At 41.4% G+C, this 18,006-nt stretch overlaps 1 protein-coding gene across 3 annotated transcripts in view; it reads right to left on the reverse strand.

Annotated features, from left to right (window-relative positions):
• SEMA5B (semaphorin 5B) overlaps positions 1–18,006 on the reverse strand; it is a 271,865-nt gene that overhangs the window by 58,984 nt on the left and 194,875 nt on the right. For all 3 annotated transcript variants that reach the window (XM_032693508.1, XM_032693510.1, XM_032693509.1), the window contains 5 exons: positions 13,282–13,380; positions 12,338–12,551; positions 9,482–9,767; positions 5,112–5,247; positions 1,372–1,579 (listed from right to left, as the gene is read on the reverse strand). In XM_032693508.1, coding sequence (XP_032549399.1) covers positions 1,372–1,579; positions 5,112–5,247; positions 9,482–9,767; positions 12,338–12,551; positions 13,282–13,380 — 943 coding nt within the window. The remainder of the gene's footprint in view (positions 1–1,371; positions 1,580–5,111; positions 5,248–9,481; positions 9,768–12,337; positions 12,552–13,281; positions 13,381–18,006) is intronic.

Raw genomic sequence — 18,006 nt, forward strand, 5'->3', positions numbered from 1 at the left:
CTTTCACTTAGGAGGGCCTTATGTGTGGAACAAGACTGAAATCCAAGTCTAGGCTTGGTTTGTCTCAGGACTGGCTTTGTGTTCAGAGCTGCCTCTGGGCAGGGCTGTCTCTACTGAAGCATTTCACTGGTTTAAACGTTTCCAGCAGACCTTCCTTGTCAGTCACCACTAGCCAGGGCCAGAAGCAAACACAAATAAGGAGGTACGGTTATGGCAGTGGACCTTTCTACACTAATGATATGAAGCAGAAACTATTTCATCTTTCTCCCAGGCTTTGTAGCTTGGACTCTTCACTTTATATATAAAGATAGCAAAATGGCAGAACCATGTTGTATTTCCATTTAAGTACAGCCTTCTCATCATAATCAATGTCTATGGAGGCTTCCACAGTGAGAGTGTTGCTAGAACACATCCAAGATGATCACTTTGAAATAAGTGGTGGTAAAAGTTAGATAAATTATGACATAGTCCTGAAGGTCCATTCTCCTGAACATGAGAATGAGGCAATGACTCTGCATTCAGATGTGAGATTAAACTAACACTTATGGAGGCAATCCATCTTATTCTAAAGTCAAAGCTTCTGCAGTAGAGGATAACAACATTATACCCATGAGGCTGGCCATATGCTCTGATTAATCAAACTATTTAATTTAACCTCTATCATTAGTATGAATATGGGCTAAGACAACCATTTATAATACTTTGTCCTTCTTCAGCATCTTTCATTTATCCAAGATATCTGTGCTTTTCAGAAGAGGAAATGTGTCCTGCTAATTAGAGGATAGCAGTTGAAATCAAGAGACTAAATCATATACTTAATTCTACCACTGGCTTGCTATGTTACCACAAAAAAAGCACTTGCTTCAGCTTCCCTATCTGCACTACACTTCAGTGCATGCCCATTCCCAAAAACAGTGGGAGTCATACACCAGTAGGTACGTGGAAGCGCAGAGAAAGACATAATTAAAACCCTGGGCAAGCTTGGAGGCTAAGCATTATTATTGCTTACTCAAGAGATGAGAATGTCATAGCACAGAGAAGCAACTTAGAGGTGTGAAACCACAGAGCATTCCAGCGACCTTTGCTCTTTCCCCACTGTTATGTATTAGCCTGAGTAGTTAAAACATGTTTCTATAAGACGGAGAGAAATGTTGTTTTTAAACACAATGTAGATTTATGGTCTGATCACTTGGGACTGTGCCTCAAGTCCTCCATCCTGCTTTTAATTTACTCAGGCAAACTAACTTCCATGCAGTTTTGTGCCAAAATCGTACTGAATGACAAGTCTGTAAGGACATCACGACTGGGCTCCCAGGGCTGCTAGGTCTACAGGCAAGTGGAGGGAACTGTCTCAAGCCCTAATACCCTTACCTGTTCCAATATACATCACGTGGTAGAGAGTATCCTTCCCCTGAACAATATCAACCACCAGTTTGGAAAATCGAATGCTGTCCTGAGTCACGTACGGATCTACAGTCACCGGCTGCACGACATCATTCATCAGGAACAGGCGCTGGGCATCCTGCAGGACTCTCTCCGTCAGATTCTCATTAGGGCTGTCATCATTCAGCGTCCCACACTAAATATGGAAGATTGAACTTCAGCAAATGCATTTTCTCCCCACTCCAATATGGAAACTCATGTCCTGTAGATTTCCTGGGGAGATGGGTCTGTGTAAGGGTCACAGGATCAGACCCATAGCCTGATCATAGGTCCTTAGCCTAGATTTGGCCTTTAACCCACTCTTTAAAAATGTTTCTCCCAGCTTGTCCACTGACCAGCAACGTGGAGTTTTATTCCCTTGTGATACCCTCAGGCAGCACACCAGAAGGGCAAAAGGTATTAGCAAACCAGGGAGAAAAAGAAAGAATTAAAACTAGCTGTAGAAAGATTTAAAGCTAGCAGTGGGGAGAAAGTTTTTGTGGTGATAAATCCTTGAAGCATTTCAAATAATCTTCAGACTCTACCTGACATCTCAGTCTGTACAACGAACAAAAAATGGCATTTAAAAAACCTGAAAATGTATTTGTTTTGCATCAAAGAACCAAACTTGCCACACTGCTTTTCTTTGATCCCTTTTGAACAGACCCCCCCACTTCCATCTGATTCAAGGCAAGTTATCCACTACCTCCTCCCTCCCTGCATACAGCTCTTCTATCCTCACAGAAAGCTGTGTCCACCATCCTCCAGCACCAAGGGGTGCACTGAAATAGGACTCAATTCCTCATCCAACCAGAATAGAGGGGAAAAAGAGAGCTCATCTTGTGTCTTTCAAACACCAGCGTAAGTCCTGCCTGGTGGATCATGCATTTTAAGGCCTGAGTTTCTATCTTAAAATCTCTAGAATTCAGCATTTTCAAAAGCCAGTGCAAGTTTCATGTCAGTAGCCAGGGCTGAATCTCACTCTTCCCCACAATGTCATGCATGGTAGGCAGAAAATTTATTACTCCAAAAGGCAGCTGGGTGACTGGTTATTTATCTTGCCCAAGACCATGGGAGTCAGTGGTACAACCAGAAATCCTGCCAACTCCCATACTCAGTACATGAACAACTTAGTTTCTCACTAACTGAGTAAGTAACACCTGATTAATTTCACTAGAAAAAAATCCCACAAATTTATTTTTCTTCATTTTGGGTCCAGATGTTTGGGCTTTCCTTGGAAGTAAGAATACTGAGAATTAGGATGTTGATTTACAGCACTCCAGCTACAGTGTAAAAATTTTCCATGTGCATACTCCTGATGTGCATCAAAGCAACTCTTTGCAGTACAGCTGCCTTTTCCGAGTGCACCACACAGACCTTCTCTTACTATGTGCTAAAATGAGTTGTCAGGAATTTAGCACACATTTACACAATAAACATGGATCTCAATGTCTGGTGTACTAAGCCCTACAATATTTTGGAGGTTGTGTAAACTAGGAGAACAGAATTATACTAATTCTCACCACCTATGAACGTGGTCACTTTTTAATCAACTTGAGCATCTTCCTAAGTAGCCAAACTAAAGAAACATCAGTACGTTTTTGATGTGTCCTCAGGTAGGTTTTAATGCTTTTTTCTACTGCAAGAGTCTTTTTTTAGTTCATGACTCATCCCACATTCTAAAGAGTTTTTAGATCTTTCTCTTCTGCTGTATCCTATACTCCTTCTGGTTCTCACTACTGTCTTGCTTTGGATCCTTTTCTCCCCACTCACTTTCCTTTCTAGAGTACCACCTAAAAGAAGTCCTAGTGGCAGGAATGTCATTGTTGGTTTTGTTTTCTGTTCTCAACAAGTCACAGATAATCCTTTTGGTCTACTGGCAGATCATGTGCTGACACAGCATCCCTCTAGTTTGGTTTTATTTTGTTTTGTTCTAATTTCCTGATTATCTGTGCTGTCCTGATCCTCTGTATCCTTCAGTATTTCTCCTTCCTTTCCACAAGAAAAAAAATTCTGGCATGCTTCCTTCATCTTCCTTTGTGAACACTGAGGCAAAAAACTAATTTAATTTTTTTGCAATATCTACCTCTTCTGTCACTAAATTACCCTTGTCATCTCCTAAAGGCCCCTCACTGACCTCTTGTTCCTTCTGTACTTGAAAAACATCTTAATCTCTTCTTGCAATCTTCCTTTTGTCTGCCACATACCTCCTTTTCCTTTCCTTATTTTCCTCTGACCCTTTTCTTTCATCTTGCTGCTGCAATCTTTACACTCCACATTTTATCTGATACTTCTTACTACATGGAAATGCTTTCCAAAGTCCTTTTCTATTCCTTCTGGGTTATGTGAGGGACAGAAAGTCCTTGATTCTGAGCTAGCCTTAATATTCCCTTTAAACTAAAAAACAAAACAACAACAACAAAAAAACCCACACAAGACCAAACAGACATACAACACAAACAACAAAAAAGCCTTGCCATGTTCGGCATGGCTCGGCCTTCAGAAAAGTTTTGTTTCTTGGTTTTTGAGTGCATCAAGATGAGAGGGTGATCAAGAGTCCAAACCTGTCCCACCTTGTAAGTGCAGAAGCCCTCAGTCAGGTGCCATGAGGGAATTCAGGGGCAGAAATTAGGTTCCTCAGCAGGAAGAAAAGCCTGTCCCTGCCTGCAGCAGAAACATGCCTCCCATCTGCTCTTGCTGTGATTTCAGGTGACTGCAGACTTCCTTTTGGAAGGTCCCTGACATCACCAGCTTGAAGGCAGATGGCACTTGCAGGCAGCCACAGCACCTTTGCCATAGTAAAAGAGAGCCAGATTCTTACAATCGGGATGAAAGGATTTACCATGGGGAAGCAAGGACAGGAATACAAGTTCATCCTCTCTAGGATTCCTCAGATGTAAAGGGATTGAGCTGTAAAATGGGCTCATGCTTCAGAAGACTGAAGTTTGCTGGGGCTGTCACACACATACTCTGCACCGCACTGACTGGATCTGGGCATAAAGCAACTAAAGCTGTTTTATAATTTTCAAATTTGCTTTAACTGATAATCCTGAAAAGTTGCTAATTCATAAAACCAAGTATTTTTAAGCTGAGAAGGAACCCCTGTAACAATCCTCATGTGTTCTCCTCCACCAGTTACTGTGGCAACACGTCCATGACTTCTGGCTGAGCTACCATGTCTTAGAAAGTCATCCATCTTCCACTGAAGCACTGGTAGCCTTAGGGGCCCTGTCAAGTGATGGAAAATTCATCACATCCTTCCAGAGTCACAGTGGTTAATTACATTTCTTGTTTAAAAAATATAGGTTGTCTCCATTCTAGTTTGACTTCGTCCAGCTTCAGCTTTCAGTCCTTCCCAGCTCTGGTGGAGACATGTCTCTGTGTCCCCTTGTGAGAATCACGTTCTCAGAGTACACGTGTCAGTGACAAGTGTAACAGTGATTTAAATTATTCATTACTGTAAAAAATCAGAACATTCTTATTGGTTAAACCATTAAATTTTTGTCATGAATCCTGTGGTCTCAATAACGTGGCAAGGAGTTCCACAGACTAAACCACTCCTAAATATGGAGAAATACAATTTATCTGCACTGTGGGTCTACCTGGAAAAATTAGCCCTACACAAATCAACCCAACGGAGTGACAGAACGCAAAAGGGACTGCAGTATACTGAAGGGCAATAGCAGTACCTGGAAATTAGGGATGGGGTTTAATGTTGGCAGCCAGGCTGATCTTGGGTTTTCTTGGTAACGGAAAGGGCCATTAAATGCCTGAGTAATGGCACTCAGATTGAAGGCACACACTGCTGAGGCAGCTATGCTGTTTCTGGAAAAGGGGAGAAAAAAAAAATCAATTTAATCATTAGAACATTGACATTTTCATCATAACAGACATCAAACTCCACTCAAATAAAATACATGTAAATTGCTAGGTAGATGTACAGTGATGCCAATCTCTCAGGGAGTAAAAATAAATAAATAAATAAACTGTAAAATGCAGATGACTTGCGTGACAATTTTGAGAATGAATTTTAAGTTTGGTTTTAAAATGTCAGTGATTTAAGGGCCATGGGAGCAGTTTTGACAAGAAAGGTGAATACAGTTTAATTTGCATGGATTATTTGTGTTTGGTTTTATTTTTATTTTTTTAACAACCCATCTATCTTTATTGATTACTAACAACCTGATTTTTAATCTCTTGGCGTTTCTCAAGGTGAAATGCTGTTTCTATGGGTTCCTGAAATCTTCAGCTATAAAATATATCACATAATATTATACATATATATATGCAGAGGAAGGGAAAGGGTGACAGTGAAAACCAAGCTGGTTGTGACAGCAGCTCAGCACACATAAAGGTCTTGCTAACTCATGAAAGCCTCTGTTTCCAATGACCACAGTTCACTTCTTTGTGTTCCCAGCTGGGAACAGCATCTGTCTAAGGCAGACTGTTCACCACGCACACACCAGCCAGGGGAGGCACAGCTAGGGAAATGCTGATGTAGGAAGGACTCTTTGGAAGGAAATTTGTTTTAGGGATGCTCTGCTGCCCAGTCAGACCGGCGAACAGATCAGTTGGCCTTTGCTGTTCCATTTCAGTCCTGGAGGACCAATTTCTGCAAGGTCCTCAGCCAGCTCAGTGCCTTTGCCTCAAGAGGCACTTCCTAGATGGTGACGGCACCTCAGTGAAATCAGTCCAAAGAAGGACATTTGATAAATGGTAACCTGAAATTCAGCCCTCTGCCAGTTCATCCCTTCCTCCCTGCCTTTTTTTTTTTTAAGGAAAACTACATGGTTAAGAGAAAAGATATCAGAATAAAACTAAAAATAGGGCTAGCATAAGAGACTGACTAGTCACAGTGCCTCTTAAATAACCCAAGTCCTGCTGTATGTATCTTTCTGCTAATTAAAGCAATTTGAATTCTCTGAAAAGAACACATTTATTTTTACTAAGCCAATAATTACACTCTCTTGCACACAAAAAAGCCTTTCTCCGCAATCCCAGGCTGGAAAGCCAAGAAACAGATTCTTTTACAGCATATTTCTTCCAAGCAGTACAACATCAGGAAGAACTTCCTGCTTTGCCTTCCCATTCTCTGCTCTGCCCCTGCCCCTTCCATCCCCAGAGTGATGGAGCAGCTGACTTTGGACATGTCAAAGCAACTCCAGGCAAACCTTTCTCCACTTTTGTCTGAACACTGCTGACGCAGAGCTCGCAGATGGCAGCTCTTAAGACAAAGCTAATGATGGATGGCAAGTAAATGCCTTGAGGCAAACATAGAAAAAAAAATGAGAAAGAAAGTAAAAAAGGAAAAGAAAGAATAAAATTCCACTAATCTAACAAAAATACATAGGAAAAAACCCCAGATATTTTTAGGGCCTTCCTAAGGACTCCATAGTTTAGCCCTTTCCCTTTGCTGGAAAGGACAAAGGAAAGAGGTTTTCCATTAAATCTGTGGCCCATTTTCCTCTTCCTCTGCGGTCTGGCATATTTCCCATCCCTCCTTATGAAAAGTTTGATCCCAGTCTCAAGCCAGTGACAACAACTGGTGCAGCTAGCCTCTGTGTTTTCCTGGTGTGAAGTGCAACCTCCTTTATTCCCATATCCTACCTCCTATGATTAACTAGCTGGTTTAGAGAATGGGTTAAGTTCAAGCAGGTTTTAACGTTGCCTCTATTACCTCCCAGAAAAATTTTAATAAAAACATCTTAAATATTTCATCAGCAGCTTCCCCCAAAAGCTCTCTTTCCCACTGATTCAGCTGGGTATAACATAACATGAAGCAATAAATCTATGTGTGGGTGTTACCAAAACCACTAATTCCCCTTTGTTAGAAGATGACCTTAAATTCATTAAACATTCCAAAATAAAAAATACCTGTAAACAAAAAAGAACACAGTTTTGTGATGCATTGGTATTTATTGTAAAGAAACTCAGACTGTTGCATACATTAACCCTCTTTGGTATGCAGAACTCATGCAGCATGATCTAAGTCCCAGTGGAAGTTAAAAGAATAATTACCATTATTTCTCTAGTTGGATGACAAATTGGAATATTTTCTGTTTGAACTCTCAAAAGAACACCATGTTGTAGACCCGAAATGCTATTTGATCTAACTTTAGCTATTATCGATAACTAATTTCTTCAATTACAGAAATGTTACATCTTATATTGTGTCCAGAAGATACAAGATATAGGAGAGGATGTACATCCCTCATGTATGAAGAGTGACTTAAGCGTACTCGCAGGAGACAGATAACACTCATCACATCTCATGTTAAACCTTGGTGACAGACACAGAAGAAATGAACTGTTTCAACCAGAGCTAGTCTATGTATCCCCCCTTATAGTCCAAAAAATCACCATTTTGATAAATAAAATAGAGTTATTAGTAATTTTCTCATTTCCAACTTTTGTTCTTGGCTGGATGAATGAACAAATGGATAGATAAAACATTATCACTATGGGCACAGAAGTCCTCTCAAATTGCAAAAAAAAAAAAAAAAAAAAGAAAGGTCCGCTCAAGTGCCCAAAGCAGTAGGCAGGCTTCCTTTTAATGTTCAGGATGTTTGGCTAACGTCCTCTAAATGTTTTTAGAGAATGACTCATGTGCCTTTCAGTTGGAGAACAGATCTTCCCCAGTGTCCACGGTGAAGGTGCAGTGCTCAATCATGTTCATTTTTTCCAGTTGCTTCTTCACTGGCTCACTTTTGACTGATGTTGGCAATGTTGTTTTTTTTTGTTGTTGGAGCAGAAACAAAACGTGAAGATGGATAAGGGTGGCCAAACACCTCCCTATTTCTTGGAATTTAGAGAGTGGGAATAACATTTGGGCTCTGTTGACTCACAGTGAAGCTCCCAACAGTGTTTTAGCTCAAGAAGTTGAGGCTGATGCTTTGTGACTTCAAGGGCTGAAGTTCAAGCCCAGTCACCCTAGCAGGTGACACATTAAAACAGGAAGGCTTGTGCTTCAGCAGGGTTTCACTTCTTTGGTTTACTGTGGGCTTCTTGGGAACAGGCCCTTATTCACATTGCACAGTACACCATTGCGCACAAACCCCCCAAAGAAGTTGGCTACCCACCATGAGGAAGGCACTTGGAGCATTTGCTGTGAGGAGTAATCACTCAGATTTTCATTCTCTAGTTTACACATCAGGCTAACACCCCCCTGGAGAACATGTATTATTGAAACTCAATACCAGGCAGACTGGTTATAGCTTGAAACTTATCATCCTAGCCTTGGGCGTCAGAGAAAAAGTTATTTGAGTTTTCCCGACTTAAAAATATACATGATGAGTTTTTTAATATATTTTTTAATTAACTCCTCTCCTCCTTTCTGCTTTCACAGCTACACTAAATCATTCCAATTACAAGTTTTTTCAATATCAAGCCAAGAAGAGGTGATTATGAAGTATCAGAAATCATGCCTTCCTCTCAGAGTTTCAACACTGCTTTTGATTTGTGGACCTGAAACAGTCTGTAGCAGAGGTTAAGCACTCCTTGGAAATGTCAAATGCCTTGTGGCCTGCATGACCTTGTTATTACAGTGTTGTTCAACAGCAACATGTGTTGATTTCAGTCTAGGCCGTTGTGATCCCATCTGCCTCATTCTTCTCCTTCCAGTCCTTCACTCCCAAGCGTATGTACCAGTCATGGGCCAACTCCAATATTTGCACAGTTGTGTCAGATTGTCCAGGCACTTAGCCTGGATGGAAATCACTTATACTTTTCTGTTGGGTCATTTTCAGATCATCCCCCTGAACTACACAGGTTGCATTGTCACTACAAAAAGTCAGTAGTCTGTTTACTGCCCAGGTTTATATCAAATTAAGTTACGCTAGAACTGCACAGTCACCTTTTATGGACTCCAGGAATCTATAAACCATGGATTAAAAACATAGTCCTGAAGGCTATGTTGCTGTGATGGATATCACAGACCTATCCCTTCCTGTTAACCAAAGGATCTTTCAAAATTATTGCTCAGACTGGCTAAGAAATCAATATATTGTCAGCCTCAGACTGCTGGGTATAGAAGAAGAGCAGTAAAACCAGTACAACTTACACATTAGTAGTGAAGACACCATAGATCAGATCTTGCTCAGGAAGGTAGAAGGTGCTTTGCAATTCATTGTAATAGAAAGGGATTTCTCCAGCGCGGGAGCAGTTCAGTCTGGCCTTCATGAAGGTTGTCCATGTGTCCTCCAGCAAAAATCTCCCTCCAATATCATTTTTGCAAACCCTTGCCACACGAGAATACACTGTTTTCCCACAGTCATGTTCCACTGCATTCTCACGGAAGAAGAAGTAGGTGAACAAACCAATGTCATAGGCAGCAATAAAGTTAGGCTCTGAAAAATAAACATTTGAAGAGATTTATACAGGTTAGAAATCAATCAATGCTCACTGACTTGCTCACTGCATTGCGCTGCCAGCTCCCTTTATGCAGGTTGTCAAGGCTGGGACCACAAGGAGTTGGAGTTAGCAGAGGACATAAAATAAGTAGATAGGAATAATGATATATGGGACTATAACTTTAGTACCTTTTTTCAGATCTTGGAAAGATCCCATAGTTTCCCCACTTTACTGGCAAAGCTACTACTGATTTCAGAGAAAGCAGAGTTCAACACTTTGCATATGCATGACTATTCTCTGTACCTATACTCATTTTACAACATAAAGTCTTCCCATTGGGCTCCTTCACCTATTTGCTTCTGAAGTGCACCTTATGATGTGTTAAATATGCTGCGTGCATCTGCCCAATTCCCCAGGCTGCTGCACTGAAACATTCAACCTACTTTCCCAGTACAGTCACATCTGGCTTTTATCATGAAACCTTTCCAGTTTCTAGGCACAAAAGATTATCTTATGTCCATAAAACAAACCTATGACACAGACTGGCAGCAGTGAAACAAGCTCTCCTTAATGCATTTTTTCCTAGAATTATTGTTATTATTTTCACAAGAATTGAAAATAACCTGGAATTGGTCTAGTAGGGAATATTTTAATTGGGTATTTAACAAGGCTTTAAAGTGTATAGTCTTTTATCCTAACAGTTTCTTTGGCAAAGGGAAAAGGTTGGCCAATGAATAATATTTGACCAAACAGAGAAAAAAAACCATGTTGGTTTTATAGGGTGCTTTTACAGTGTTCTTTTCTGAGTAATGCTCAAAGGAAGAAGAAAAAGGGAAGAAAGAATTCCTTTAATGCTGCAGCCCAGGAGTGAAAGAACAGAGTTGTGGTTGAGGGAGAGACAGGCTGCTGCTGCTGCAGAGCAGGTTTGGGAGGCAGATGATGGTACAGAAGGAAGGGCAGTGCAAAACATCTCTCATCAAACTTTCTCCTTCAAATAAATTGTGAACCTTAAAGGGACTGTTGCGATCACCAATCTGACCTTCTGTCTAACATGAACAAGAGAATTTCACCCTGTAATTCCACCATTGGATCCTGTAACTAACAGGTGAATTAGACCACATCTTTGAAGGAAATCTGATCTTACTGGACAATGTCACATGGCTTTATATCCATCAATTTCCTCAGTGACTTGTTCAAATGACTAAAGACTGACCCAGCTGCAACCTGTACTTCTTTTCCCATTTGACATTATCTGGTTTCAACTTCCAATCACAGGTGCTTGTCATGACTTATCTGCTACATTAAAGAACTTTATCCTGTCCAAAATCTTCTCTTGATGTAAGTACTTCCATATCATGAACAAAACACCTTTTATCTCCTTTTCAGAAAGATAAATAAATTGAGCTCCTTAAGTCTCTCACTGTGAGGCAGGCTTTCCAAGCATCAAATCACTGCAAGGCTCTTCTCTGAATCACCTTCAAGCTTTCTGTTTCTTGTTGAAAAGTGGCCAGAACAGGATGAAATTACTCCAGTGTCACCAGTGCTGCACCAGGTTATAAATCCAAGAGTCACATTAGTTTTTCCAGTCACATACTAGAACCTCAGTTACTGTTTGTCTTTCTTAAACTCCCCTCTTACCATGTGGATTCCTTCTGAATCTTGCATTCATGTGCAGGCAAGAGGAACCTATTTCTAATGAGTTTATACGAGCTATGATGCTTCTTGGTCCTAATTCACAGTCTTGCCTGATGACACCCTTTTCCTAAATTTCCGGATCTCCATACTGGCTTCAGTATGCCTGCAGAAGTCTTAGTTCAGCCTCTTTAAGCTCCAGACAGTGCACAGTCTCACTGCTCTTATCTTTAATTGAAAGGTCCTGAAATCTAATAGAAAGATTCTGACTATACTGTCAATTTACCTGGGTAAAAGGACAGAGGGGGAATATTGGGATCTCCATCACTACACTCTGCTCCGACAAGAAGTACTTTGCCCCAGTCAGAACTGTGTGGACTCAGTGCAAGGATTACTGGTTGAAATTCTATAGCTTGCTTCATGCAGGGTATTATCACACTGGGGTAAGAGCTGCTTTTAATAACTATAAATCCACATCAGCATGAATTCACATGGAACATAATGTGCTGTGAAATTTCTCATTTTTGGACTGATCTTGCACTGAAACCAACCATGTTCAGCTGAGTCAGTGGAAGTAGAGTGTGCTTATCATTCTGCAGAACTGGGTCAAGAATATGATGCTTTAAGTTGGTTTTGATCTTCAGATCTTTGAGTGGTTTTCTTGTTAAAATGATATATTTGGTCATCTCACAAGACAGAGACCCATATATATGTTAAGTAACCTGTAAGACCCACTTTCTGCATTCTAAATCAACCTCTCCAAAATACTTTCCGGCTCTTTTTAAATGTCTTCCAAGCTGCACTGATTATTGCACCGGAAGCCCTTCCCCATCATACCTCTGGATCTCAATATGAAAAGAGAGGGAAAGATTTACAAGCCTGTCAAGCTGACTTTAATACATCTTTTGCTCAGATGTGACCCACATGACTTTACCATTGAGCCATTTGGAGTTGTATTGTGCTGTCCTAAGTGGGGGAACATTTCCAAGGCTGCGGTAAATAGCAGGATCCCGTCCAGAAAAATCAATCACAGTTGCAGCATACAGTTCTCCTCGTGATGTAATCACAGCTGTCGAGTTATGCCGAGGGTCATATGGGCACCGAGCCACTCCATTAATTCTGTCAATGATTTTGCTGAGATTTCCTACCTGTATTTAAAAGAAAAGAGAACTTAAAGAGCATCTGGCTTTCTTACTGACATAGAGAATTCAGTTTGCCCATGAGTACCTACAAGCAGAACCCTGATTTTAAAAAAATAGGTAACTGTGAGAATGTAATGTCAGTGATGACTATAAATTGATTTTACATCTGTCATTTGCCAATATAAGAAGTTGTGTCTGAGCCTCACTGATTCTATTGCTTTGTACGAAGGGTAAATCCACTGCCAATAAAGCCCCAACGTGCTCGGTGTAATCAGGTGCTCCTGGTGCTAGCACAGGTTTCTAATCTTCCATAGACACCCCCTGAATACATAGTGCCATTAAAAACCATAAAAATAAACATTGCCATGGGCCTGCTCCTGCCTCTGTTGCAGCCAAAGGGAGTTCTGTCATTTATTTTAAAGTAACTTTTAAGTATTCAGCTCACACAGGTAAGCTTGTCTATATTCCCCATTTTCAGCACCATACTCAAGGTTTACATGAGCAACACTTTGTCCAGGTCCAACTTACTCATGAAACAAGCTTTTAGTTCTCCAACTGCAGATATACTCATTGCCCCAAAGCAGCCCAAAGTGACTCAAAGAAGAAAATGAAAATAATTTCAAGTCAGCTACATTTAGAACATATTCTCTGTAGCCATGATGCCCTGCCAAATGACTGGACTTCCCCAGCGCATGCATCCAGCCCTTTCCATCACTGTAAAAGAGGCAAACCAGACCTGTCGACTGGAACACACTGGTGAAAAGGCGTTGGTACCACAGGTAAAAACCTTCTTGCCATAAACAATCAGCACTCGGACATAGTTCTGGCACTCTTCCTATAGGGACACAAGACAGAGACAAAGGATTTTTGAAAATGTTATTACATTATAAAAATACCTGTGTTGCAGCTGGAATACACCTTCCTCAGCTCTAACTTGGGCTGAGGTTTGTTGCATCAAGCAGTGCACAGCTGTAGGGAGCTAGTGGTCTAAGTGAGCAAGCCTGATTTGCTGGTTATTTCTCTAACCATAGCCCTGCACAGTCCCTGGATAGGATGTTATCCATCAGGTTGACTCTGAGTCTCATAACTACACAAATGACTCTTTCTGTGTTCTGCTTAGATTGGAAGAGAAATTCTCCCTCTTTCCATGATACTTCTGACCTATTTTCCCAGCAATGCTGCAGCTTTGAAAACATTACCCAGACACAGACTCCAGTGAAGGACAGCGGGTCTGTCTGCACTATAATTCAAACCAATGCCAGCAGGAAAACAGCAGGAACTTCTCTTTAATAGACCAGGCTGGTCAGAATCTCAATCTCATGCTTGAACAGGCTGTGATTTCCTGCCTCCCAGAGGATTGTGTGCTCAGGATTTTCCATGGCAGGAGTTCCTCTGTAAGGCCGGGCCAGTGAGAAATAGCAAATTCTCTCTTCTCAGCTGCATGACCACTTGCTGGTACAAACAGGCAGCTCCCTCCACATGCCAGTCCCCAAAGGTGAAGGGTTCCTGCTGTCCCATGCTGCGATAGGGGTGGCAGCACAAGGCTGCAGTTGTCATTTTTTCAGAAAATCACCTTCATGTTGTTAGAAAGAGCCATGGTCTTTTTTCCTCCTCACAGCCTCACATCCAGAGACCTGTGGACTGCAGATCAGGCTAACTGAGATCTCCTGAAGTTAAGCAGCAGAGGAGAAAGAGGCCACATAAGGCGGGAACTTTCTAACAGTACACACAGGGAAAGGGAGGTGTGAGACTAGCGTGCAACTCCCACAGGCAGAGCAAGAGGGTCGAGAGCCACCTACCCCAAGGTTCATCCAAACAGCCTTGACAACAGATGAGCAGTGAGCCTGGCACAGCCTGCCTGCCCTGGCCTCTGGGGCCACCTCAGAGGAAAGGATATGAGGAATAGCTAATGATGGCACCCACTGGGCTCCAAGTGAAGAAAGTCTGTTACGTTGTAGTATAAACAGAAAAGGAAACTTGTTAAAAAATAACAAACTCAGCTGGGTTATCCTGGCTGCTTTGCTTTCCTCCGTCCAATAGATCATCATTTGCCACTAAGCTGAGCCTACAGCTGCAGACACCACTTCTTCTGTAAGGAGCATTCACTCTGCAAGCTTCCCTGTCTCACAGCGCTCCACACTGTTGATCATTTCCCTGAAGACTTCATTTGCAAGTTTCAGCAGTGTAAAAACATCCCCTGGAAAGGAAGGGGCTTGCTTAGCTGTATTACATGCTATCTTCTTTCACTTGCTCTATGGAAATCTACTTGTTGAAGGATTCAGTGCAGACATCCACCAGCGTTAGCCACAGACAAGTGACTGCATGAGCATGATACATGGTGCTTGCTTTTGAATGGAGAAGATCACAGGGACTGCACTCCAGAGCCAGCCCAGGACCGCTCACCCAGCCCAGGCAGAAGCTACAGGGTGCCACAGGCTTGAGGCTCAGCAGGGGTATCAGGGGGGATCAGATACCAAAGGCTTGTCACCCAAAAACGAGAGCTGGCAGCCCTGCCATTTACTCCCTGCCCTAGAGATGTCTGTATCTCATGACTGCTTTAAGTAACTCCTCTTTCTGTAGACCACAGTTATCCAATCCCACATAATGTTAGGACCACTATATATTTAAGTGCAAAGTAATAGAAATTCTTGAGTGAATGCTATTACAAAAAGCATTACATCCTCTCCCAACAGAGTTTTGTTTTCAGAATATGACTGATTTGGCATCTAACCCAGAATTCAGCTCTGTACTCAAATTTCACACAATAAGAGAGTACCCATATGCTCTCCCTCCACCTGCACTGTTCCCTTCTTTGTGCAGGGTCTAAACACAGCTTCTGACCTAAACCAGCTAAAACAATTTATGTTGCTGGACACTCTCCTGCCTAGCTACTACAATGTATTCCTAATTAAAGCCCTGTCCTGCAGAAATCTAAAATCCTAACTTGGAGAATTCTCTTATTTGCACAGAACTGTATTACAGATTAACAAACTTCAGTTTCTATAAAAATCTTCCCAGCTGAGAAGATAGCATACAAGAAGAATGTCTCTGGAAGATCATGTGCTGCAGTCTACTGGCAGTGATGTATCTATTGCACACTTTTACTCTAGGCATGGTAGCCTGGCTTGGTGAGGATGCTGGAAACTAGTATAATCTTGTGTTATTTTAGCCTAATTATGCACTGCTTTATTTGCACCCATTCTGTCCAAAGCAGAAGTCATTTACTGAAATAGAGGAAGAAACCACACTGAGCAAATATATTTGCTGCTGTCTGAACCTGCTCCAAGATACTTCATCTGTGACTTCCAGCCCATTCCCAACTGCGGCAGCAAAGAGCAAAAGAGCACAGTCAGTATGGGTGAGGTGTCAGACTGGAAACATTGGACAGCTGATACTTTTCTGGGTACTGGATGCAACAAACCCACTAGCTGGTTTTCATTAGCTGTAAAAGGCAGAAAGGGGGGTAACTAGTGGATGTTTTCTACTCTGCTTAAAAACGATGCTTCTAGGTGTGGGCCATGTCCAACTGTAGTTGTTCCTGTGAATTAACTGACCAGGCATTTTCTCTGGACCTGTCTTACTGATGATCATAGCAGCGCTCCATTCTTCTGGAGGAAGAGCAATGATAATATACACATTTCATACACTGTTCTCCAAGCTATTTCTACACTTAAAGTAAAGTAAACAGATGTACATTATGTGCCCTGATCTCTCAACCAAAACAATGCAGGTGCTAAACCTGCTGTGGTGACATGCTGAGTTAGAGGAGCTCCTGAAGGGCAGCCACAAAGGTCTAACTACCAGATCACATCTCTCTAACCTGCCTGGCCTGAAAAGGAATATAGTGCTCATCTCGTGTTTCTTGTTGCCGTACCCATTGACAGTCCTGTCAGTCTATGAAAGCCTCCAACCAAAGCAAAGAAGAAACCAAACCACTTAAAAGGTCCAACTTGCGGGATTTTTCTCAAGACACTGTCTGGGAGATTTACATTAGATCCTCTTTCTACCCCGTTCTCCAAATAAATACCAAGGAACAGCCTTCTCTCTGTGTTCTTTAAACCAGCCTGGATTTGCTTTGAAAAGTCATTCAGTACTCTTCTCTCTGCAACAATTCATAGCTGAGGCAACCGGTTAGTAAAATGATCTCACAAACCCCTACAGAATATAGGAGCTATTTAATGCAGTTTCTTCCATGTGGCTGGAAAACTCCAGGCATCCAGAAGGCAAAATTCAGACAGGCTTTAATATAACCAGAAAATTTGGCAAGTTTGAACCCACCTCTGTCCAGACAAGATGATATTTGGATCCTGCTCTCACATTATGGAGCAGACAGTTAAAGCTGTGTATGATCAGTCTGCAAATCTCATCACCAGAAGATATTACTGGGATCAAGAGATTAAGGATTTAAACAAAGGGGAAGACTGCATATTTATATGGTTAATAAGAATAACTCAGTTATATTAGTTGGGATTATTATTAAATATATGGCAGAGTTGATAAAAACCTGTGGCTCACTGCCAGAGAATTAAGAGTATCTCTGATTTTCCTATGAATTGCATGTTACCCACTTTGAGGTTCTTGCTCCTTCCTCAAAATAACCTTCTTTAAGGTCTTAAATTTAGAAAGTATCACTTTTTTTCCAGTCTAATGACCCTTGTTTTCCTAGAAAGGAAGAGTACATGACTTCTAATGCTCAACACTACAAGGCACAGGATCTCAGTCAGAACAAATATCCAGGAAGCCACTCCCTCCCACCCCCTTAGTTTAATCCTCTCCTCATTTATTTTATTTTTTGTAACATTTAGAGTAACTGTTCATTCACTGTCTGCGAATGCTCTATGTCCATGACTGTGGACAGGACCAGGTCTCTTTCTGGCTCACAGAGATGTCAGGCTGCTCTGAGAGCACATTTCAAACCCGAGAAGCAGGAGCGGTGCCCTGTTACTGCCTTCATTCATGTGGACAGATCACCAAATGGAGGGGCTGACCTAGTGCAGCTTCTGTTTGAGGTAAAATTCAAAAAGACAATTTCAGAATGCTGTGAATAATCCAGGTGTAGATGCTTCTTAGTCATTTCTTATGTCATCTCTTAACACCAGCATTCTAAAAGGTTTTAAGCCCTTAATCTCATTGTACAAATGCAGTTTTCTTTGAAAGCATAGCCATATATAGGCACTACTTAAAGTTTTAGTTTGAATAAACCACTTTTGTCAGATATTTCCTTTTTAATTATTTTTTAGGCTAATCCTATTTCATCACATACTGATATATTTTAATCATAGATTAAAACCACAGTTATACACTGTATGAGACAAATAGCTGTTGCAGATGCTCTGCCATCCTCAGAGAAACACAAACGCCTGGAGTAAAACCTGGAATTCAGAGAATCAGCCAGCAGAACTCCAAGTTACCCCTTCAATGACACTTTAGAGTGCAGCAAACATTTAATTTATCTGTTGCA

The sequence above is a fragment of the Chiroxiphia lanceolata genome, chromosome 7 (assembly GCF_009829145.1).
Source record: "Chiroxiphia lanceolata isolate bChiLan1 chromosome 7, bChiLan1.pri, whole genome shotgun sequence".
Lineage (NCBI taxonomy): Eukaryota > Metazoa > Chordata > Aves > Passeriformes > Pipridae > Chiroxiphia > Chiroxiphia lanceolata.